Source organism: Bubalus bubalis, chromosome 18 (genome assembly GCF_019923935.1).
Source record: "Bubalus bubalis isolate 160015118507 breed Murrah chromosome 18, NDDB_SH_1, whole genome shotgun sequence".
In the NCBI taxonomy this organism is placed as follows: Eukaryota; Metazoa; Chordata; class Mammalia; order Artiodactyla; family Bovidae; genus Bubalus; species Bubalus bubalis.
The window spans coordinates 56019342-56041854 of NC_059174.1; the positions used below are offsets into that span (position 1 = coordinate 56019342).

General features: G+C 59.5%; 1 protein-coding gene across 1 annotated transcript; it reads left to right on the top strand.

Annotated features, from left to right (window-relative positions):
- The first annotated feature begins 90 nt into the window (after positions 1-90).
- Positions 91-21874, top strand: POLD1 (DNA polymerase delta 1, catalytic subunit). Its single transcript, XM_025270026.3, has 27 exons — positions 91-223; positions 6769-6968; positions 7333-7446; positions 9432-9578; positions 9665-9790; positions 9884-10052; positions 10128-10209; positions 10294-10423; positions 10878-11044; positions 11323-11427; positions 13129-13269; positions 13348-13458; positions 13926-14117; positions 14215-14303; positions 14387-14503; positions 14670-14783; positions 15087-15234; positions 17544-17639; positions 17756-17893; positions 18742-18917; positions 19130-19282; positions 19429-19531; positions 20251-20383; positions 20473-20586; positions 20897-20949; positions 21030-21127; positions 21688-21874. The coding sequence occupies exons 2-27, from the start codon at positions 6770-6772 to the stop codon at positions 21791-21793; spliced, it is 3321 nt and encodes a 1106-aa protein (XP_025125811.2). The 5' UTR covers positions 91-223; position 6769; the 3' UTR covers positions 21794-21874.
- The last annotated feature ends 639 nt before the right edge of the window (positions 21875-22513 follow it).

Consider the following 22513-nt stretch of genomic DNA (forward strand, 5'->3'; position numbering starts at 1 on the left):
GGCGTGACTTGGCGAGGATACGTCAGCAAGGTGACTAGACCACCATCCAAGTTGGACGGAGGGGGCGTGGCCTACGCCCCAGAAAGGGGGAAGGGGCGAGGTCTCCCCTATTTGGGTGGGAGGGGCGTGGCCCGGCTCCGCGCGCCGCGCCTCTGGGCCTGCGCGCGCCGGAGTCAGGGGTCACGGCGGCGTGGGCTGTGGCGGGAAACACTGTTTGAAGCGGGTGAGTTACGGGAGAAGGGGAATTGCACGGGACTTGGCCTGGCCGGGAAGGAGGCTTGGGGAGCCGAGTCCATGGGCCTGAGAGAGGGTTGTGAGAGCTCGCGTGGGGCATGGCGGCGGGAGGGATCCCCTTGATTAGGGGGTGCACGGAGGAGGGGCAGAGGCCAGTGGCCGTGGGCGCGTACGCGGGGGCAGATGACGGGGTGGGGGCGTCCCCTCGGCCTGCGGGGGGCGCTGGCGCTGGGCGCCGAGGACTAGGGGGACGCACACTGGGGATTCTTTGGAGCAACGGGTCTCGGAGGCATTGGGTTCTCGATGGTGTACGTGAGGGCATGGTGTCATCTTTTATTCTCTAGATACTGAGTACACTGTGCCCAGCACTGCCCTAGGAGTCGAGGCTACAACCCGAATAAGTCAGAAAAAGCCTCTTTCCCAGGGGCAGACCGAGAGTAGACAAGTAGTAAGTAATGACGACAAACCAGTGTTGTCAGCTTGTGATTCGTAACCCCAAGGAAAGTAAAACAGAGTAGTCTGCTTTTCTATTTCTAGAGTGAACAGGAGTAGTCCCTCTGGGGAAGTGACATTTGAGAGAGAAGCGAGCCCCGGAAAAAATGTTCTGGACGTGGTGGTTGGGGGGGCGCTGGCCATCCAGTAAAAAGACCTTGAAGTAGGAAGGGGCTTGGCTTCCTTGTAACTTGTAGGGAAGAGTGAGGCTGGAGACATGGTGGGGAACGAGATCCTATAGGGCTTTGTAAATCTCGGTGTTCCCTTTAACTTTTACTGTAGGTTCAGTAGGGAGCCGGGGAGGTTTTGAGCATCACAGCAACTTGATCCTCCCCTGCGTTTTAAAAAAACTCTGACTGCCGATTGAAGATGGGGTTGTAGCAGGAGTGAGAGTGGAAGGAGGAGAGGCCAGTTAGGAGGCAAGGGAGAATGCTAGGCGGCTCAGCCTGCAGTGCAAGTGGGGAGAATCCATCAGGCGTAGGTTGTTTCTGGAGTCTGAACGCACCAAGGTGAGTGTAGGGAAGGGGAGCCCAGGATCACGGGGCTTGTTCGAGCAGCAGGCTGGAGAGGGAGAGCTGAGGGGGAGCAGGTTTGGGGGTGCCACCCTGAAGGCAGAGCTTAGGTGGTGCCAGTGGGCAGGGTGATGTCAGTGACTCAGGTTCATGGCCACACCCACTCCAGGAACCTCTTGTTGCCCTTTCTCCCCCTCCTTCCTGCACTTCCCCACCCAGGCTGTTCCTGCCCTACTCAGGACCTTTTCTGGGCACTGGGGAGCTAGTGATAATTCAGTTTGGTTGGAAGAAGGACAGGAATCTCAAGCCAGAGCTCTCTGAACTAAACAGAGGCGGCACTAGTCTTTGGGAGCTAAGAGAAGAAAATGAGGGTTCACAGGATGGACTCGTGGAGTTGGTGACACCAGAGAAGAGTCTAAACCGACACAACTTGAAGTGGCCTGCATCGCAGGCACTCTGCTAGGTGATGCTGGGGACCCAGACTGGAGGCAGCCCCTGACCCCTGTGTTTTGAGGACCTTTCAGCTGGAAGTTGTCACAGCTTGTACAGTGATGGAAATGCCCCCAGGGTTCTGTGGGAGCCCCTAGGGGCCGCTGATCAGTGAGGAGGAACTCAACCAGAACTGTTTCAGAGGGTGCAGAGGAGTTAGGTGGCTAAGAAAAAGGGAAATTTCATCCCGCAAACATCTCCTAAGACCAGGCCGCATGCTGGGTGATCCTGGGGACCCAGAGCAGCCTCAGCCCTGCCCCACCCTCAAGAGTTCCCTGTCTGATGAGGGAGCCAGACACAAGCCCAGGTGATCCACAGCCCAGGACGAGGGCAGCAGGAGTCAGGAGGCCCAGAGGTGGGACCTGGCCAAAGCATGAAAGGTGTGGAGTTTTCAAGAGGGGCAGGAGTGAATAGATCCATTTGTCGTTATTTAATGCATCCTTTGACAGATGTGTGTGAGCCAGGATACAGGGTGAGCAAGCAGATGAGTCTGTCCTGTCTCCCCTGCTGGGCAGAGGGCAGTTCACCCCCATATCGCTCCTGGCACCCCTGGAGGCCGACAGTCTGGAGCGCTGATCACCAGTGGGCCCTGGAGCCAGTCTGCTTGGGTTGGAACCCTGGCTCTGCCCCTCTGAGCTAGCTGTGGCACCTCAGGCCTGAAGGTGGCTTCATGTCTCTGGGCCTCCGTGCCAGTTACTGTGTTGGAGAGTTAATAGCAGCACCTGCCCCAGAAGCTTTGGTGAAAATTCTGAGTTCCTTCCTTGGTGCTGCATTCAGAACGTATTCGGAGAAGGCAATGGCAACTCACTCCAGCGTTCTTGCCTGGAGAATCCCAGGGACGGAGGATCCTGGTGGGCTGCCATCTATGGGGTCACACAGAGTTGGACACGACTGAAGCGACTTAGCAGCAGCAGCAGCAGCACGTATTTATTGGGTGTGTAATCGGCCTCAGCCTCTCTCCTGGGGACATGAGATGTAGCAGGAAACAGAAGGTGAAATCCTGGGCTCTTACAGTATTTCCATTCTCCTCATGGGGAACAGACAGTAAACAAAATGAATAGGCAGTGGTGCTCAGGCTTGAGCAGCTTCGGAGGCCCTGGAGGGCTCGATCCTACGCTGGTGGCTGGGCCCACCTCCAGAGGCCCTCAGTAGGTCTGGGGTGGGGCCTGACAGCTTCCATTCCCACCAGTTCCCACCAGAAGCTGCAGGTGCAGGGCATCACGCTTTGAGAACTCTTAACAATCTGATACAGTGCAGCAGACAGCAACAGAGGCCAGCAAGAAAAATAAAGCTAGGGAAGGAGTTGGAGAATGTCAGGAGGGGACAGCGGGGCTGTCTTTTCAAATTTTTATGTATCTGTTTTTCTGGTCGCACCTTGGCATGTGGGAGTTCCCTGACTAGGAATTGAACCCATGCCCCCTGCAGTAGAAGTGCAGTCTTTAACCACTGGACTGCCGGGGAGGTCCCAGAGGCTGTATTTTGAAGCCGGCCTCACTGAGAAGGTGAAATTGGAACAAAGACCTGAAGGCGGGGAGGAGAGAGCCATGGGGATGTCTGGAAAAGAGCATTTGGTTGGGCAGCAGGAACAGCTTGTGCAAAGCTCTGGGGTAGGAGCAAGCCTGGAGTGTTTGAGGAACAGAGAGGAGGCAAGTGGCTGGGGTGAGCAAGGGAGAGAGGGCAGAGGTGGTGTCCCTGAAAGAGTAGGTGGGGGCAGTTGTGCAGGGTCTTGGGGGCCACGATGAGGACTTTTGTTTTAACTGTGCATGAGGCAAGACCCCGGGACAGGCTCTGAGCAGAGCAGGGGTGGGACGATCTGACATATACAATCTCTTTGGTTGCTGAGTGGAGAAAACACTGAAGGGGGCCAGGTGGAAGGAGGGAGATGGGGAGCGGGCAAGGCTATTCATTCAACAGATATTCCTTGGGTGTCCTCTATGGGCCAGACACTGTTACTGACACCCTTGATTCTTCAGTGAAGGATACTGCATCCCAGCCCGAGCTGAGCTTATTTTCCAGCAGGGGGAGCCAGACAAACAGCAATGCACAAAATAGAGGCCAACCATCTTAGGGAGCCAGAGAGACCAGCCTGGGAGCTGGGGCGGGGCGGGGGTGTAGAGGGCTTGCCGAGAACAGTGCAGCGCCTGTCCATTGAAAGGCAGAGCTGATAAATAAATTTGCTGATGGAGTGAGCGTGTGGTCTGAAGGGAAGAGAGAAGTTGGGGTGACTCCAAGGTTGTTGACTTGCCGGGAGCTGTACTGAATCAGGGGAGACTATGGGGTGTGAGGAGCAGGTTTGAGGGGAGATCAGGAGCCTGGTTTTGGAGTCTGGGGTGCCTGAAGGGATGTCGCCACAGTGGGCACTCAGATCTGTCAGCCTAGAGTCCCAGCTGAGGCCTGGGTGGGAGACACAAAAGCTAAGAGATGGCATTTAAAGCCATCCCCTGGTGGTCTGGTGGTTAAGATTCCGCTCTTCCAATGCATGGAGTTGCGGGTTCAGTCCCAGGTCAGGGAACTAAGATCCCATATGTTTTGTGGTGTAGCCAAAAAAAAGCGGTGAGGTTGGGTGGGATGGGATGACAGACTCCAGGGAGTGAGTGTCACTGAGAAACGGGTGTGTGACCTAGAGCAGGCACTCGTTGTGGCTAATGCTGGATTCACTTGCTGTTCAGTATTTGCTGCTGAAGCACCCAGAAAGGTGCCAAGCTCTGCCCTGCACCCCTGAGAGGGGGACACCCAGGGACCCCTTACTTTTCATGCTGGCTTGCCTGACAGCGCCTGGGATATGAGACTAGTCCAGGACGCTAGGTTTTGCTCCGGTGACAGCTGCCCCCCCATTGTACCCCCTGGCCACAGCCCAGTGACCCAGGGCAGCCAGTTGGCCCTCTTCTTCCTCCCCCTGACAAGCCAGGTCTGGGCACTCCGTGGGGCTCCTGGCAACCCCTCAGCTTCCTCTGCCTCACCCGGGCATCTCCCTCGGGTCCTAACTCTGCATCCCTCTGGCTACTCGCATGGTTGGAGCAAAGGGCTCCAGGCTCGTTCCTTCTGAGATCAGACCACGTGTCTGCACAGTTACACGCGGAGGGCACAGGAGAGTGGGTTCAGATTCTTCCTCCTCATCAAAAACCCGTGTCTGCATGGTCGCAGCAGCAACATTCACAAGAGCCCAAAGGTGCAGACATCCCTCACGGGTGAGCGCAACGTGGGATAGCCATGTGGTGAGGAAGTACTCAGGCATAAAAAGGAACGAAGCCCGGATCCGTGCTAGAATGGGGGTGGACCTTGAAAACATTCTCAGGGAAAGAAGCCATACACAGGATTCCATTTCTAGGAAATGCGCAGAACAGGCCAATCCATCTAGACAAGGCAGATCAGTGATGCTTTGGGGGAGGGCGGGAGATGCACTGAGTGGAGAGGGTCTGTTTCATGTGATGATGGTGTTCTAAGATGGACTGTGGTCAAGGTTGCCCAAGTTCTGAATATACTGAAAACCACTGAACTGTACACTTAAAATGCATGAATCGTATGGTATGTGAATGAGATCTTGGTCAAAGTATCTCCCCACCCCCGTCCCCCAGAAAGCCAGTGTTGCCAATTTATTACCTATCCTGCCACAATTATGCGTGAAAAAGCAACATCTTTAGATATATTTCCCCACCACCTTGTATACATGTTATTTTTCTTTTATGTGTTTCTCTACAGCTTTTTCTTTTTTTGGCCCCAACTATCGATCATAGTTTCTGACCAGAGATTGAATCCGTGCCCCCTGCAGTCCCTTCTTCCAACTTTTAATTTAAAAAAATTCCAAGCCTGCAGAGACATCCCAAGACAAGTACAGTGAACACCCATGAACCCTTTCGTGGATTTGTCCGTTGTGAATGTGCTGCCTCATTTTGCTTTATCTTGATGCGCGTACACTTTTTTTTTTTTTTTTTTTTTGCTGAACTGTACAGGTTGTAGCCATCATGATACTACAGGATAATGGGAATCAGGCCATTCTCTATGAAGCGATACTGTTATCTCAGACAATTATGCAGTTTGTGCAGTTCCAGCGATACCCTTCAGAGTTATTTCCACTTTTTAAATCCAAGATCTGACCTGGGATGACACCAGTGAGCCCACTAGTGATTCATCTAGTTGTCATGACGACATAGTCTGTCCTTTCATCTAAAACAGTTTCCTGATCTTTTATCCTCCCCCTTCATGACTTGGACATTTTTTGAAGATTCCATCTCGCTGGCCAGTCTTTACTTTTGGTTTGATTATTTCCTACTGATTGGAGTCAGGGTAAACATTTTCATTTTCTTAGAATTTTTTTTTTTTTTAATACAAAAGCTCTCTTAAGTACACCATTCTGTACTTTGCTATCTCTACCTAACAATGGGTCTTTGAGAGTCCTCTGTCAGTTCATAGAGAGCTTCCTCATTCCTTTATATAGCTGTATAATATTCCAGGGAACAGAATTCATGTAACTTATTTAAACAGTCCCCCAGGGGAGGACATTTAGGTGGTTTCCAGTCTTTTGGGACTGCAAACAATGCTGCCGGAAATAACCTTGTAAATGCAGTTTTTCATTAGGTGATAGTATATCTGTAGCATAAACCCCTGGATGTGGAATTGCAGCCTCCCCACTTTTTATGCTTTTACTTGAGGTGCAATTTACACATGGTGAAATGCACAGGTCTCAAGCGTACAGCTGGCCGTACAGTACACTTCCACCACCCTGCAGAACAACCTCATGCCCCTTCCCAGTCAATCTCCCCCACCCCAGAAGCAGCCACTAGCCAGACTTTTAGCATCATGGATAAGCATAGTCTATTCTTTCTTAAAATTTTTTGGCTGTACGGCACAGCTTGTGGGATCTTAGTTCTCCGACCAGGGATTGAACCCCCACCCGTAGCAGTGCAAGTGTGGCATCCTAACCACTGGACCCCCAGGGAATTCCCTACTCTGGAGATTTTTTTAAAGGCTCAGGGTCATGGTGGGTGCATAGGAGGCCATGGAGAAGACAGCAACCCTCACCTCACCCCAGCTTGCCCCACAGGATGGATGGTAAGCGGCGACCAGGCCCGGGGCCTGGGGTGCCCCCAAAGCGGGCCCGTGGGGGCCTCTGGGATGAGGATGAGGCGTACCGGCCCTCGCAGTTCGAGGAGGAGCTGGCGCTGATGGAGGAAATGGAAGCAGAGCGCAGGCTGCAGGAGCAGGAGGAGGAGGAGCTGCAGTCGGCCCTGGAGGCGGCGGACGGTGAGACTCGGAGCAGGGGCCCCCCTGTGCCCCACCCCGTGAGGACCCCACACCTGTCACATCTCGGAACCGTGGAGCTGACCTGTAACTTTTAACTCTCAGCCCCTGGCTTGCTTCGACCTCCGCAAGGGGCTGATCTTGGCTGTTAGTAGGCCACCTCTGTTTCCTGTCGCTTCTAACCTTGACCCTTGACCCCTCTATCCCCCTGGAGTGTCCCGCCTGATCCAGACCACCACCTCCACCTGACTTTCTTTCCCAAATGGGATGCTGCTTGAGGGGACAGGAGCAGAGCCAGGAAGGTAGTTACTTGTTTCTGAAGCAAGACCATGACTCCATGGAGCCCCGCTTCCCTCCCCCTATCCAGGGCAATTCTCCCCAACGGCCATAGATGCCCGCTGGCTTCGGCCTGCCCCGCCCCCCTTGGACCCCCAGACGGAGCCTCTCATCTTCCAGCAGTTGGAGATCGACCATTACGTGGGTAAGTTTGGGGATCAGAGGCCTGGTGCGTGGGAGGTGGGGCCGGGTCAGCCACTCTGGCTGTGTGGGAAGAGAGGGACACAGAGGGTCCCCGCCCAGGGCTCTGAGAGGGAGGGACAGGTGGGGGCAGGGAGGGGGGCGTCCTGGAGGAGGAGGTGTCTTCTAACTGAGGCCTGAAGGGGCTGGCTCCTCGCAGAAGGGAGAGGCGTGTGTTGTGGTTTCCATTCATTCATCCCGTCAGTCGGGAACAACCGAGCATCCGCACTGAGGCAGGCCCTATACCAGGCAGACCAGGTCCCTGCTCCCTGAGGCTCACGTTCTAGAAGGAGAGGCAGAACAAGAAAGGAAGTGGAACACTGGCAGTGGTGAGGGTCACAGAGGAGCATCAAATAGGGAGGGGGTGCTGGACCTTGCCTCTTGGAGCTTCGGGAAGGCCCCTCTGAGGAGGTGATGAGTCGTGGGGTTGTCTGGGAAAACGGGACTCTGGGCAGAGGACCCCAAGGAGGGAGCAGGGCTGATACGTTTAAGGAGCAGCCAGTGAGGCAGCGAGGGGCCAGCGAGGACCTTAGCTCTCCACTCTGAGTGAGCTGGCCTGTCCTTGGCAATGGAGAGACCCCATCCAAGCTCCAGGGGCACTCACTAGTGGTAAAGAACCCACCTGCCAATGCAGGAGATGCAGGTTTAATCCCTAGGTCCGGAAGATCCCCTGGAGAAGGGAATGGCAGCCCACTCCAGTATTCTTGCCTGGGAAATCCCATGGACAGAGGATCCTGGCGGGCTACAGTCCATGGGGTCGCAAAGAGTCAGACACCACTGAGCGACTGACCACGCAGCGCACGTGCACGTCCAAGCTCCTACTTGCATTTCGAAGGCTCCCCTGAACGGGAAAGTAAAGACAAGCTACAGGTGGGGAGGAAACGTTTGCAGTCTATATGTCCGACAGAGGACTGGTGCTGCAAATAAAGAACATTAAGAGAGAGTTCAGAAGTGGACAAAAATCTTGGACAATTCACTAGAGGATCTACAGGGGCAAATGTGCACATGAGGTGATACTGTGTCATCGGCTGTTGGGTGAATGTAAATGACAGCCACCGTGAGACACGAACACACACCTGTGAGAGAGGCTCAAGTCAAATACGCAGACGACACCAAGTGCAGGCAAGGGTGTGGAGTGTCGGGAACCCGTGCGCTCAGGGAGGCCATGGCCTGATGCGACCGTGCTGGGGAGCAGCCTGGAAGAATTACAGGGTTCAACCTAGCCCTTTACAGTTTTTCCTGTGGTAGTTAAGTTTTTGGTTTTTGCCCTGAGCTTTATTGAGAGATCAGGCTTAAACCTGCTCTTACAATAGGGCCTGGCAATTCTGCCTGAAAGATATTTACCCGAGAGAAGCAAACACCTACATTCAAACAAAAACCATGGATGTTGATAGCTCTTAGCCACCCAAAACTGGGAACACCACATGTCCTGTGGCGGGTGAATGGATAATACACCATGCAGTGCTTCTCTGCAATAAAGGAAACAAATCACTGACAAGCTTGACAGGGACGGGTGCCAGAGATGTCAGCCCGGGTGCGAGAAGCCGGACTGGGAGGGTTACGTACTGAATGACTCCGTTCTGTGGATGATCTCAAAAAGACAAAATCAGGACGACAAGGAACACACCGATGGTGCCGGGGGGCGGGCTGGAGGCAGGTGTGATTACCAAGGGGCAGATCGAGGGAGCTGTTTGAGTGATGGGACCGTCTTGTACCCCAGTTTTGGCGGTGGTTACACGAATCTATCCCAGCGTTAAAGCTCATAATGCTGCCCACGCAAAGTTGATTCCACTTTTGAAAAGGAAACATTTCATTTGCAAAAGAAAGGCCGGTGCTCCTCTAGCTGTGTGGGGAGAAAGGATGGGAACAGAAACCAGGAGGGAGGCAGGCACACTTTTGAGGGGTCCGAGGGGGCAGCCCCCACTTGCCTGTGTTCCCCACCTCTCCCAGCTCCAGCGCGGCCCCTGCCTGGGGCGCCCCCGCCATCCCAAGGCTCGGTTCCCATCCTCCGCGCCTTCGGGGTCACCGATGAGGGGGTCTCCGTCTGCTGCCACATCCACGGCTTTGCACCCTACTTCTACACCCCAGCGCCCCCGGGTGAGTGACCCCGACCCCAAAGACCCCTCCTTGTCCCGGCCACCCGGGGATCCCCTGCACATCTGACCGGCTCTTCCATACCCCAGGTTTTGGACCTGAGCACCTGAGCGAGCTGCAGCGGGAGCTGAGTGCAGCCATCAGCCGGGACCAGCGCGGGGGCAAGGAGCTCACCGGGCCGGCCGTGCTGGCGGTGGAGCTGTGCTCCCGGGAGAGTGAGCGCCGCCCTGGGGGTCGTGGCGGTCGGGGGTGGAGGTCCTGGGCCGGCAGGGGTTCCGCGAGCCGATGCCAGTCCCCTCTGCCCGCAGGCATGTTCGGGTACCATGGGCACGGCCCCTCCCCGTTTCTGCGTATCACTCTGGCACTGCCCCGCCTCATGGCACCTGCCCGCCGCCTCCTGGAGCAGGGCATCCGCCTGGCCGGCCTCGGCACCCCCAGCTTTGCGCCCTACGAGGCCAACGTTGACTTTGAGATCCGGTATGTCCCCCGCCTCACTTCTCCCACCTCGCCCCCTCCACCTGCCTCTGCCCACTGACCCTCATCCCCCTGAAGGTTCATGGTGGACACAGACATCGTGGGCTGCAACTGGCTGGAGCTCCCAGCCGGGAAATACATCCTGAGGCCGGAGGGGAAGGTATGGGGGTCTCTGGGGCTGAGTTTGGGCTGGGGGGACACAGAGCCGGAACCCTGTAACCGCTGACCCACTTCTTCCCCATAGGCCACTCTGTGTCAGCTGGAGGCCGACGTGCTGTGGTCAGACGTGATCAGCCACCCGCCGGAAGGAGAGTGGCAGCGAATCGCCCCTCTGCGCGTGCTCAGCTTCGACATCGAGTGCGCTGGCCGCAAAGGTCTGTCCCCGGGGCCTGGGGTCCTCCCTCCCTCCTTCCCTACGTCAGTGATGGGCCCGTCTCCCAGGTGTCCCTGCGCTTCTTGAGCTCACTCAGGGAGAAGGGAGTAAACGCACAACCGGATGCAACGCAAAGGAGGGCGGCAGCGGAGAGGGCGGGGCCGCGGGGTGGGGGAGGCCTCCAGGGTGAGGGGGCAGGCCTTGTGAAGAGGGACGGGCAGGGCATGGGGGTGGGGAGGGCAGCCAGTGCAGAGGCCCTGGGGCAGGACCCGCCCAGTCTGTGAGGGCTGGGAGAAGCGGGCAGTGTGGGAACCGGGGTGGATCCTGCAGGGTCTGCGGGCGGTGGGGACCGCATCGGTCAGGCCTGGTGGGGTGCAGAGGTGCGCCCACCCGGTGAGTCACGAGGGAGCGTCAGGAGTTGGTGCCCTGCCTCCCTCTTCCCCCCACCCGTGCAGGCATCTTCCCCGAGCCCGAGCGGGACCCCGTGATCCAGATCTGCTCACTGGGCCTGCGCTGGGGCGAGCAGGAACCCTTCCTGCGCCTGGCGCTCACCCTGCGGCCCTGCGCCCCCATCCTGGGCGCCAAGGTGCAGAGCTACGAGCGGGAGGAGGACCTGCTCCAGGTGGCTCTCATTCCATGCCCCGTCTCCTTTTCCTCAGCTCCCCCTGCCCCCACCCCTCTCCACCGCACACACACGACCAGGCCTGAGGCTGTTTCCTGAGCCGTTTCCCACTCTGGATTCCTTATTTTCAGAGGCACCTGCCCAGTCTTCCTTCCATGGGTGGGAGGGCTCTAGTGCTGCTCCTGGGGGCTTCCAGAACGTCCCAGGACTGCGGAGGACCCACGGTGGGGGGTTGACCTGGATGTCAGCCTGGGTGACCCTGCGTGCTCCCTCTTCAGGCCTGGTCGACCTTCATCCGCATCATGGATCCCGACGTGATCACCGGCTACAATATCCAGAACTTTGACCTTCCCTACCTCATCTCCCGGGCCCAGACCCTCAAGGTACAGCAGGTTCGGGGGAAGCTGCCCTGACACCCCACTGGGGGCTCAGGCTGTGGGCCACTGCCCAGCAGCTACAGAGGCCTCCTGGAAACCTTGGCTCTGGCCCCGTCCCTGGCCTGCTGAAAGCCCAGAAGGTTCCTGTGGCTTTCACAGAGGCGAGGATGTTAAGTAAGGAAAGGCTCATGTGGGACTGCCCTGGAGGTCCAGTGGTTAGGAGTCTGCACTTCCACTGCAGCAGGTGTGGGTTCAATACGTGGTCAGGGGACTCGGATCCCTCATGCTGTGTAGTGCGGCCAAAAAAGCAAAGGGTTGGGTATTTGGAAGGGCAGACCGAAGCACGAGTGCAGTGCCTTGTTCTCTAGGCTTTAAAATATGTCAACAAAAACTAAGGAAAACAGGAAGTTGATGGCAAAACCTTGATGCTTGAACCTGGTATGGGCATGGGGGCGTGTGGGTTTGCAGGGTCCGAAGCTCACAGTCGTGTGTGGTCTCTCAGTCTGGAGGCTGGAAGGCCAGTCAGAGTGTCACAGGGTTGGTTCCTTCTGAGGCCTCTCTCCTAGCTTCCTGCTGCCTCAGACACTGCGGGGTATACCTGGCGCTCTCCCCAGCTCTCCCCTCTGCGTGCCAGTGTCCCCTTTTTTTTAAAGACCACAGTCACATTGGATCAGGGCCACCTAGACCTCATCTTAACTTGCTTACCGGCAAAGACTCAGTTTCCAAATGAGGTCACATTCAGAGGTCCAGGAGTTACAACTTCAGCATCTTTTAGGCAGACACACTTCAGCTCTTAACAGGTGTATTGTGCTGTTCAGTTGCTCAGTTGTGTCTGACTCTTTGCGACCCCATGGACTGTAGCACGCCAGGATTCCCTGTCCTCCATTTCCCGGAGTTTGCTCAAAACTCAATGTCCACTGAGTCAGTGATGCCATCCAGCCATCTTATCCTCTGTCACCCCCTTCTCCTCCTGCCCTCAATCTTTCTCAGCATCAGGGTGTTTTCCAGTGAGTCAGCTCTTCACATCAGGTGGCCAAATTATTGGAATTTCATCTTAAGCATCAGTCCTTTCAGTGAATATTCAGGGTTGATTTCTTGTTTTCTTCCTTGTCTATACATTTGGCCAGTTTGATAATGGAAAGAGCAAACAACCACACTCAGAGCTCCCCAGCATCTCCAGGGAGAAGCCCACCCCTGTCAGCCTGGTGTTTATACTCCAGCCTCTGCTCCCCTCCCTTGCCCTCCGCTCCCACCCCAGCTCAGGCCTGTCCTCCATACCTGGTCCCCCCAGTTCACTGTCCCTGGTACAGACCTAGCTCTCCACGCTGGCCCCTGCTTGTGCTTCCACCTGGTCAACCCCCAGGTCCCCCACCCTGTGCACCCACTGCTTCCCCGGCAAGCTCAGCATTGTCCCCAAGTCTCTTCCTCCTGCGCCTCCCCATCCGGGTGCAACCCCCAGCCCCTGGGCACCGTCCTTGCCCCCTTCACCCCCATAGTCCCAGGCCCCTCTAACTCTTTCTGTCCAGCCTCCAGTTCGTGCCTGCCTGTCCCTGAGGGTCCTTATGTCCCAGAGCTGCCCTAGTCCCCAGGGCTCTCAGCAGGCAGAGGATGGCGCCGCAGCGGTGTTGTGGGTGGTGGGGTCGCTGCTCCTGTGGCTCAGCCCTGCAGACCCCCAGCCCCCGCCCTCCCCGTGTGCTGTGCCCCCAGGTGCCAGGCTTCCCCTTGCTGGGCCGTGTGATTGGCCTCCGCTCCAACATCCGGGACTCGTCCTTCCAGTCCAGGCAGACTGGCCGGCGGGACAGCAAAGTGGTCAGCATGGTGGGCCGCGTGCAGATGGACATGCTGCAGGTACGGCTGGGCCAGGAGGGGCCGCCCTCGCGGGGCCACTTCCCCAGGGCCGCCGCCCAACCTCCCCGCCCGCCGCAGGTGCTGCTGCGGGAGTACAAGCTCCGGTCCTACACGCTCAATGCCGTGAGCTTCCACTTCCTGGGCGAGCAGAAGGAGGACGTGCAGCACAGCATCATCACAGACCTGCAGGTGCGTGTGCCCTGACCCCGCTCCCGCGTCCTCAAGCTCTGCCTCCAAAGCCCTCAGACCCCGCCTCCCAGGCCCTCAGACCACCTCCTGAGCCCTCAGACCCCACCTCCCGCATCCTCAGACCTCGCCTCCAATGCCCTCAGACCCCTCCTCTCATGCCCTCAGACCCCGCCTCCTGTCCCCTCAGACCCCGCCCCTCGTCTCCCCACGCTGGCAGCCCTGTCTCCCGCTTTCCTTCCTGGTCTTGGACATCCTGTGCCTGTTCTCCTGACCTTTCCCTTCACCTCCTGCCCTTGATCTCTGACCTCCCTCCGCAGATGGGAACTGTATCCCTAGCCATTCCTGTGACCTCTGGCATGGCGACCTCTGTTCCACTGCCCTGCCTTTCCTAGTCCACACTAGCCTCTCAGACCGCACCCTCCTCCCTTCCACCCTGTCGCCCCCCTGACCCCTGTCCCTGTACCCAGAACGGTAACGACCAGACGCGCCGCCGCCTGGCCGTGTACTGCCTCAAGGACGCCTTCCTGCCGCTGAGGCTGCTGGAGCGGCTCATGGTGCTGGTGAACGCCATGGAGATGGCGCGCGTCACCGGCGTGCCCCTTGGCTACCTGCTCAGCCGCGGCCAGCAGGTCAAGGTCGTGTCCCAGCTGCTGCGACAGGTCAGCAGGCAGAGCCTGGGGCGGCCGGGCCACCGCGCTCCCCACCGAGGGGCCCTGCTCACCCCCAACACTTGGGTCCCGCCTTCTCCCTTCCTAGGCCATGCGCCAGGGGCTGCTGATGCCCGTGGTGAAGACGGAGGGCGGTGAGGACTATACTGGGGCCACGGTCATCGAGCCACTGAAAGGGTGAGGCCTGCGGAGGGATCAGGGGTCCAGGGGTTGTGGGTGCAAGGGGGTGCCCAGCCCTGACTCTCCCCCCATGCCCCCAGGTACTACGACGTCCCCATCGCCACCTTGGACTTCTCCTCACTGTACCCGTCCATCATGATGGCCCACAACCTGTGCTACACCACGCTCCTGCGGCCCGGGGCCGCCCAGAAACTAGGGTATGGCGCCTCACTCACCACGTGTACCCTGAGACTGCCCAGGGACCGGCCAGAGTGGGGCCAGAGACCCAGAGCTAGTGGGGAGGGGAGGAGACTGGCAAGAGGTAGGGGCATCCTAAGGGATGAAGAGAAGGGCCAGGCGTCACCCCCACCATCTCTCATCCAGCCTGACCGAGGATCAGTTCATCAAGACGCCCACGGGGGACGAGTTTGTGAAGGCATCGGTGCGGAAGGGGCTGCTCCCCCAGATCCTGGAAAACCTGCTCAGCGCCCGGAAGAGGTGGGCCCTCGAGCTCCCCCCGCCTACCCTGCTCTGAGCTCAGGCTTGTTGAAGTGGCCTGGAATCCCTGTCCCTCACCAGCGCATGTCGCTGCAGCTGCGCCTCAACTAGAACAAGTCACGCACTGCAGGCAGCTCCCACCAGCCCCTCTGCTAGGCACCTCCATGCAGTGTGCAACCTGCACAACTGTACGTGGCACCCCTTTTCAGAAAGGCACCCTGACCCAGCCCTCTCATCTCCCCGTGAGGCCTGGAATGGCCCTCGAGTGGCCTTTGGTCCCCACGTCCTCCTTTCTCTTCCCAGGGCCAAGGCCGAGCTGGCCAAGGAGACAGACCCCCTACGGCGGCAAGTGTTGGACGGGCGCCAGCTGGCGCTGAAAGTGAGTGCTAACTCTGTGTACGGCTTCACTGGCGCCCAGGTGGGCAGGCTCCCGTGCCTGGAAATCTCACAGGTGAGTGCACAGCGGCAGGTGGAGGGCAGACACCGCCTCTTGGGGAGAACCAGGGCTCAGTGTGGTGGAGGTCAGGGCCAGGCCCCAACCCACCGGCCTCTTGGAGAGTGGATGCCTACGTGATTGGTTCAGCAGAACACTTGCTGACCGTTCCCTGTGGGCTGGGCCTTGTGGGTCTAGCCAGTGACACTGGATGAGAGTTCCTGCCCTAGTGCCCAGACTTGTGGGGACACCGATGGCGATGGAAGTAAATGTGTACAGGAAAGCAGTTGGGGAGGGAGGGGCGGGGCGGGGCGGGCAGAGGCCGAGGAATGAAGGGAGGGGCCCAGTTTGGCTTGTTCTTTCCACCTGTCCCTCAGTCATTTGGCAGCCTCGTGTCCCTGGCAGTTGCTACCCTATCCCACCTGCTGCGCTGGTCCCCATCGGGGTGGCAGAGTAGAGAGCACCTTCCCTTCCCCCTCCTGATGGGAGAACAGGGGCCCCTCTGTCAGGGGCCTTGGGCCACACTGTATCCCCTTGCCCTCTGGAGGGACTGGAGACTGAGTAACTGAGGTCAGTCACATGGTGCACCAGGCACTTGACCCCCAATAAAAGCCCAGACCACTGAGGCTGGGGGTCACCCAGCAGCGCAGTCAGGCGCGGGCATTTGACTTTACGTCCTCAGTCACCATCTGGACAGGCGCGCGGGTCCCCCATCCTGTGCCTGAGTGAGGACCCCGGCGAGGACGCTTGGCCAGCATTGGGACAGTGCTCTGCTCCGAGAGGAAGCGTGGGCAGACGTGCCCACAGCAGCATCCTGTGGAGGCTGTTTACTGCTCAGACAGAAAAACAGACCCGCAGCAAGACCACAGCGGGCCTGACTCTGAGGTTCTGCCGAGCTGGGATCAGGTGTAGTTCAGGGGCCCCCATGCCCACCCTCAGATCCATTGATTCACTAGAAGGATTCAGACTCAGAAAAGCTGTTATACTCATGGTTATGATTTATTACAGTGAAAGGATAGGGGTTAAAAGCAGCCAAGGGAAAGGCACATGGGGCAGAGTCCAGGGGAGACCAGGCGGAAGCTTCCACTTGCCTTTCCCAGGGGAGTCCTGCGGACAGCTCTCCTTCCTCCCCGCACTGATGCACATGTGGTACTGCCCATCAAGGAAGTTCACCCGAGACTTGGTGGCCTGGGTTTTTATTGAGTGTCAGGTGCATGGAGTACACCATGTGACTGACCTCAGTTACTCAGTCTCCAGTCCCTCTAGAGGTCAAGGTGATACGGTGTGGCCCAAGGCCCCCATCATAAATCACATTAGATCACTTGGTGTGACCCAAGGTCCCAGATGAACAAAGACGTTTGTCAGGCAGGACATGCCAAGGGCTTCGAGGTTCCCTCCCAGGAGCCAGCCAAGAGCCAGACCTCTGTTTGAGCGAGGTTAATCTCTTGTGGTAGATCAGCCTTACCACTCTTTCTGGCCCTTCCTAATCCCCGGGGCCTCTCCCAGCCTCCTCGGTGGAAAGCAGTGGATGCTTGGGCATCAGGTTGCAGCTCCCAAGGGGAGGCCAGGCAGGAGGGTGTGGCTGGGCTTTTCCCCTGGCACTTCCTCATCACTGCTGCTGCTTCCTGGCCCTGTCTCTCTTGTTTTCCTCTCAGCCCCTTCTCTCTGTCTCAGTTATGTCTGTTTCTTAGCATCTTTTCCTATTCTGTCTCTTAAGCTTATGAAGGCCAGAGGGTGGAAGAAAAAGAGTACTGAGTCATTTCAGAAAAAAGTTAGAAGGAAGATCGAATGGGTGGAACAAATAGAAGACAGTTGGATGGTAGATTTAAGCTCAGATATAATCAGTAATTACACTAAACATAAATGGCCTGGATGCTGCAGTTAAACACAAAGGTTTTCTGGCTGGATCCAAACAAGAACAGAAGTCACGTGTGTTTCTTCTTAGTGTGTCCCTCCTCCTTCCCCAAATTCAGTTTCCTTATTTGGAAAGGAATGGTCTCCCCCTGGCCCTGGTACAGCCCCCTGTCTTTGTGGGGGACATTTCTGATTGCCCAAGGATGGGGGAATGAGACCAGGAATGTCACCAGATGTCTCAGCACCTCTGTGGAGACACACTGAGCCGATGGTCTCTTCTGGCACTGGCCTTTCCGCCACTATTTGCTGCCGATCAGGCTCTCCTCTAAGGACCTCCATGAAGGAACAGCTCAGTACCCCATTTTACAGATTTGGAAGCTGAGGCCCAGAGAGACAGTGGCTCACCCATGCTCATACCTGGACCCTGCGGACGGCCCCTGGGCCCTCACTCTGCGTGATTCTCTCCCCAACAGAGTGTCACCGGGTTCGGGCGCCAGATGATTGAGAAGACAAAGCAGCTCGTGGAGACCAAGTACACGGTGGAAAACGGCTACAGCACCAGCGCCAAGGTCAGGGGCCTGCTGCCTGCCCGCTGCTGCCCGAGACGGGCCGGGAGCTGGCATGGGGAGTGCAGGGGCCGCCCAGCATCTCCCCGCCCCTCCGGGTCACACGCGCCCCTCCCCAGGTGGTGTATGGTGACACAGACTCGGTCATGTGCCGCTTCGGCGTCTCCTCCGTGGCTGAGGCGATGGCTTTGGGACGGGAGGCTGCAGACTGGGTGTCCGGCCACTTCCCCTCGCCCATCCGGCTAGAGTTTGAGAAAGTAAGTGGGGGGCCCCCAGTGCTTAGAGTGGACAGATGTGAGGCTTGCCACTTTGGGGGGAGGGTCTCTGAGTCTCGGGATGTCTGCATTTGTGTGGGGTTCTCCTGCTATGTCAGCGTCTGGGCACCCTGTGTTCCCCGGGTCTCTATTTCCGGGCGCTCTGAACTGGGTGTCCCATTCTTTGAGTTCATAAGCCCCACTTTTGAGGTATTTTGTTTGCTGCCTGGATCCTCCTGAGTTCTGGACTTTGGTTTTAGAAACCTCCACAGCCTTGGGCTTTGCTATGAAAGACAGTGTTTGTTTCCTAAAGATGCTGTCAGCCTTGGAGTGTCTCGGGTTTTTAGGTCTTGGGGGGCAGCCCTGTCCACTGGGGGCCCCCTGACCAGGAGATTCCTGGATTGGGGCGCTGGGGTCAGGCCTTGGGGTACACTTGCTCTCAGATTTGGAGCCTGTCCATCTGGGGAGGTCACTCCCTGCCAGTCTCCTCTTTTTCAGGGGGTGCTGCCTGTCTCCCCTGCCTGCCTCCGGTCTGTTTCAGGCCTCCATTTGGGGTCCTCCAGACTTCACCCCAGTGTCTGGATCTTGGGTTTTAGGGTCTAGGTTTATTCCAGTCCATTTCCGATTTGGGGAAAGTCCCTGGAATGCTGAGGTTGCCCCCCCACCCCACCCCTCACCCCACCACCACAGCCCCTCGAGCTGAGATGCTGGAGTCTTAGGGTCCATCTTCCCCAGTGACCCAATCCCACATCCCCGGGACCATCCCTGACTGTCCCATTTCTGGGGAAGTCTCAGGATGGGGCGCCGGCGCCCACAGTCCCAGGGCCTCAGCCCGTGGCGGCTTTCCCCAGGTCTACTTCCCCTACCTGCTCATCAGCAAGAAGCGTTACGCAGGCCTGCTCTTCTCCTCCCGGCCCGACGCCCACGACCGCATGGACTGCAAGGGCCTGGAGGCCGTGCGCAGGGACAACTGCCCCCTGGTGGCCAACCTCGTCACCGCCTCGCTGCGCCGCCTGCTCATCGACCGGTGCGTGGGGACCCCCACCCGGCCCCCAGCCCCTCCTCCCTTGGGGACACAGGTGTTAGGCCCAGCCCTTCGGTGGCGGCGCTGTGGAAAGAGTGTGGGGTCGGGCAGCTGCGGGTTCCGGCCCCGTTTCTGCCCCCTGGCAGCCGGCGGGCAGGGCCCCTCCTCACCCCTGGCACGCACCCCGAGTTCCGCTGACAGCCGCCCCTCTGCAGAGACCCCTCGGGTGCCGTGGCTCATGCACAGGACGTCATCTCCGATCTGCTGTGTAATCGCATTGACATCTCGCAGCTGGTCATTACCAAGGAGCTGACTCGCGCTGCAGCCGATTACGCGGGCAAGCAGGCCCACGTGGAGCTGGCCGAGAGGTGCGCCCAGCCCGGGAAGGGGCGGGGGCGGCCAGAAATAGCCCCTCACCCGCCAGCTGGGCCAGCCACTTCCTAGCCCCCCCGCCCGCCCCCACCCGGCCCACCTGCCCTCACCCGGCCCGCCGCTCGCCCCGGTCTCCCCGCAGGATGAGGAAGCGGGACCCCGGGAGCGCGCCCAGCCTGGGCGACCGCGTCCCCTACGTGATCATCAGCGCTGCCAAGGGCGTGGCCGCCTACATGAAGTCCGAGGTCAGGCCCACCTGGGCTGCGCGCTCCGCCCTGCTCTCCGAGCTCTCACTTCTGCTTTCCAGGCAGGGTGGGAGGGTGTTCCTCTCCGTGGCCCCGCGGGGACCTTGAGAACCGCCCCCAACACACCCCTGGGAGTTGGCTCCGTGATGCTTTGCTCTCAGGCTTTCCCGAACCCTCTGGAAGGGCCCCCCCACCCCCGCGCTATTCGGACCCCTCCTGGAGAAGGGGGCGCAGCTTCCCTGCACACGGCGAGAGTGCCTGTTGCGTCGTCTGTTTCTGTGCCTTTGGCTTCTTGGTCCCGGCTCTCCAGCTTGTCCTTCCCTGGGATTCACACCCTCCTGCATTCTACCTGGATGTCTAGTGACCCCTGACCCCACAACCCCCTCCGCAGTCCCCAGTTCCTGCCCCATCACTTTAGATCTGGGCTTCCAGCCTCCAGCTCCATCTTCCTGCCTCCTGCCCCCACCGTGCTCTCTGACCCTTCCTTGGCTACCTGAGGGCTTCTACCTGTGGGTCACCGAGCCTGTGACCAGGGACTCCCCATGACCTCTGACCCCATCCTAGCCTGGGTTAGCGACTGCCACTCAGCATTACCCCAACTCATGACTGAAGGACCCCCCCACCCCAGCCTCTGCGACTCCAGGGACCCTGGCGCCTCAGCCCCTCCGAGGCCCCTCCACTGCATTCCTTGGTGTGACGGCGCCCTGCTCTGCCCACAGGACCCCCTGTTCGTACTGGAGCACAGCCTGCCCATCGACACGCAGTACTACCTGGAGCAGCAGCTCGCCAAGCCGCTCCTGCGCATCTTTGAGCCCATCCTGGGCGAGGGCCGTGCCGAGGCTGTGCTGCTGCGTATGGGGGTGGGGTGGGGGACCCCGGGGCGGGTGAGGGTACGGGGGTCAGGGTCGGGCACCCGGCCCACGGCCTGCCCTCACCTGCAGGCGGGGACCACACTCGCTGCAAGACTGTGCTCACGGGCAAGGTGGGCGGCCTCCTGGCCTTCGCCAAACGCCGGAACTGCTGCATCGGCTGCCGCACTGTCCTCAGCCACCAGGGTGAGCACAGGACCCCAGCCCCCTGGCCCTCCTGTCTCCACCGTCACCCGAGGGCCCCGGCACCAGCCCCGCAAGCTGGCGTGGCCCCTGGGTGGGTCTCCCGTCTGCAGGCGCCCCCAGGAGGGTCCCGGGCCCCCTACCCTGGGAGTTCCCCAGGGAGTTTTCTCCACACACTTGCTCCCTTGTTCTCTCGTCTGTGGGGACTTTCAGAAGCCGGGATGGGCAGCGGGCGGGGATGGGGCGGCCCAGGCCCTGGCTCAGCCCCAGCTCCCCTGTGCTGACCGGCCTCCCCCACCCCCCCCCATCCCAGGAGCCGTGTGCAAGTTCTGCCAGCCCCGGGAGTCAGAGCTGTACCAGAAGGAGGTGAGGGGTCAGGGGAGGCGGGCCGGGCAGCTGGGGGTTGGGTGGGGCCGGGCTGCCCGCTCAGCCCCTGCTGCCCTCAGGTGTCCCACCTGAGTGCCCTGGAGGAGCGCTTCTCACGCCTGTGGACGCAGTGCCAGCGCTGCCAGGGCAGCCTGCACGAGGACGTCATCTGCACCAGGTGGGCGGCTGGCCGGCCCAGTGCAGCCCCCGGGTCCCGCCACCACCCCCCACCCCCCCCCCTCCCCCCACACCCCCCTCCCCCCACCCCCCCCCACCCCTGACACATCCCCCTCCAGCTGTGAGGGTCTCCCTGACCCTCAGTGTCCCGGCCTGCATGACGGGCCAGTACACCCGTCCCAGCCTCCCTGGGGCGGGGCTGGGGGGCTGCTGAGCGGGGAGGGCCGGGCACCCAGTATGCCCGGGAAATGGCCACACGCACACACCGTCACACAGAAGCACACACAGGGTCTCGGCCCCCTCCCCCAGGGCGGGCCGGGCTTTCCCCAGGGAACGGGTGGGCGGGGCGGGTTCCCACGCCAGGTGCCAGGTGATATACGGCCGGTGGCCCGGCGCCCGCGCGAGCACCCGCTGTTACCGGCTCCCCCCCTCCCCCCGCCCCCGGGCCCGCTGAGCAAACAGCCCCTGGTGGGCGGGCGCCGGGTGGGCAGCATACAGGGGCCAAAGTCCTGGGAACAGCCCCTGCCCCGCCGCGGGCCCTGACCTCCGCCCGGCCCGCAGCCGGGACTGTCCCATCTTCTACATGCGCAAGAAGGTGCGGAAGGACCTGGAGGACCAGGAGCGGCTGCTGCGGCGCTTCGGGCCCCCCGGCCCAGAGGCTTGGTGACCTCTGACCTCAGCGGACTAACCACCTTGGGGGCGCGGGGGGACAGGCGGGGAATTAATAAAGCTCAGGCCTTTTGTTCCATTGTATCTTGTGGTCTCTGGGTGGTCGTGGTCCACCGTCATGAACCCTGGCCCAGGTGGCCTCGCTTCACTGAGTGGGATGCCCCGACCCCCAGGAGGCCCCCATGGGCCCCTTCACCCTCCCTTGCAAGACCCCTGGGCTGGATCGGATCTCCCCGCCCCTCCTGAGCGCCCCCCCCCCAGGCCTCAGCCAACAGAGTCTCTGTGGGCCCCGCCTTCCAGGTGCTGACCTGCTTCCTCCACGCCTGGGGCAGCCCCCGGTAGGAGGCTCCCGCTCCCCGGAACGACAAGGGGACCCCCCCCCTCAGGTCACACACCCACAGTGTTTCCACCTTGGGGTCCCCACCGGCTTCAGGACTGAGTTTCTTCCTCAGGGACCCCTGCTGAATTCACGTCCACTCTGGGAGACTCTGCTCCCCCACCTCTGACACCCGAGTGCTCTCACCTGATGTCAGTCTCTGCGTGCCCCCAGGAACTCCCCCAGGAACTCCCCCAGGCTCCTCAGTCCAGAGACACCCCCCACACACGCCCCCTGACCATAAGACCCCTTGACTTTTTTACTTTCTCAGGGTCCCGCCAAAACCAATGATTCTCCCATCTCCACTCCTCAGGGCCAGGCCCCCACCCCAACCCTGGGGAT

What these genes read in the sequence shown, in the direction of transcription:
- POLD1 (XM_025270026.3), top strand. Translation starts at nt 6,770, where the DNA reads ATGGATGGTAAGCGGCGACCAGGCCCGGGGCCTGGGGTGCCCCCAAAG. An exon ending in CGCCGCCTGCTCATCGACCG is followed by an intron (nt 18,918 to 19,129) that starts GTGCGTGGGGAC and finishes GCCCCTCTGCAG; the next exon opens with AGACCCCTCGGGTGCCGTGG. An exon ending in GAGGACGTCATCTGCACCAG is followed by an intron (nt 21,128 to 21,687) that starts GTGGGCGGCTGG and finishes CCCGGCCCGCAG; the next exon opens with CCGGGACTGTCCCATCTTCT.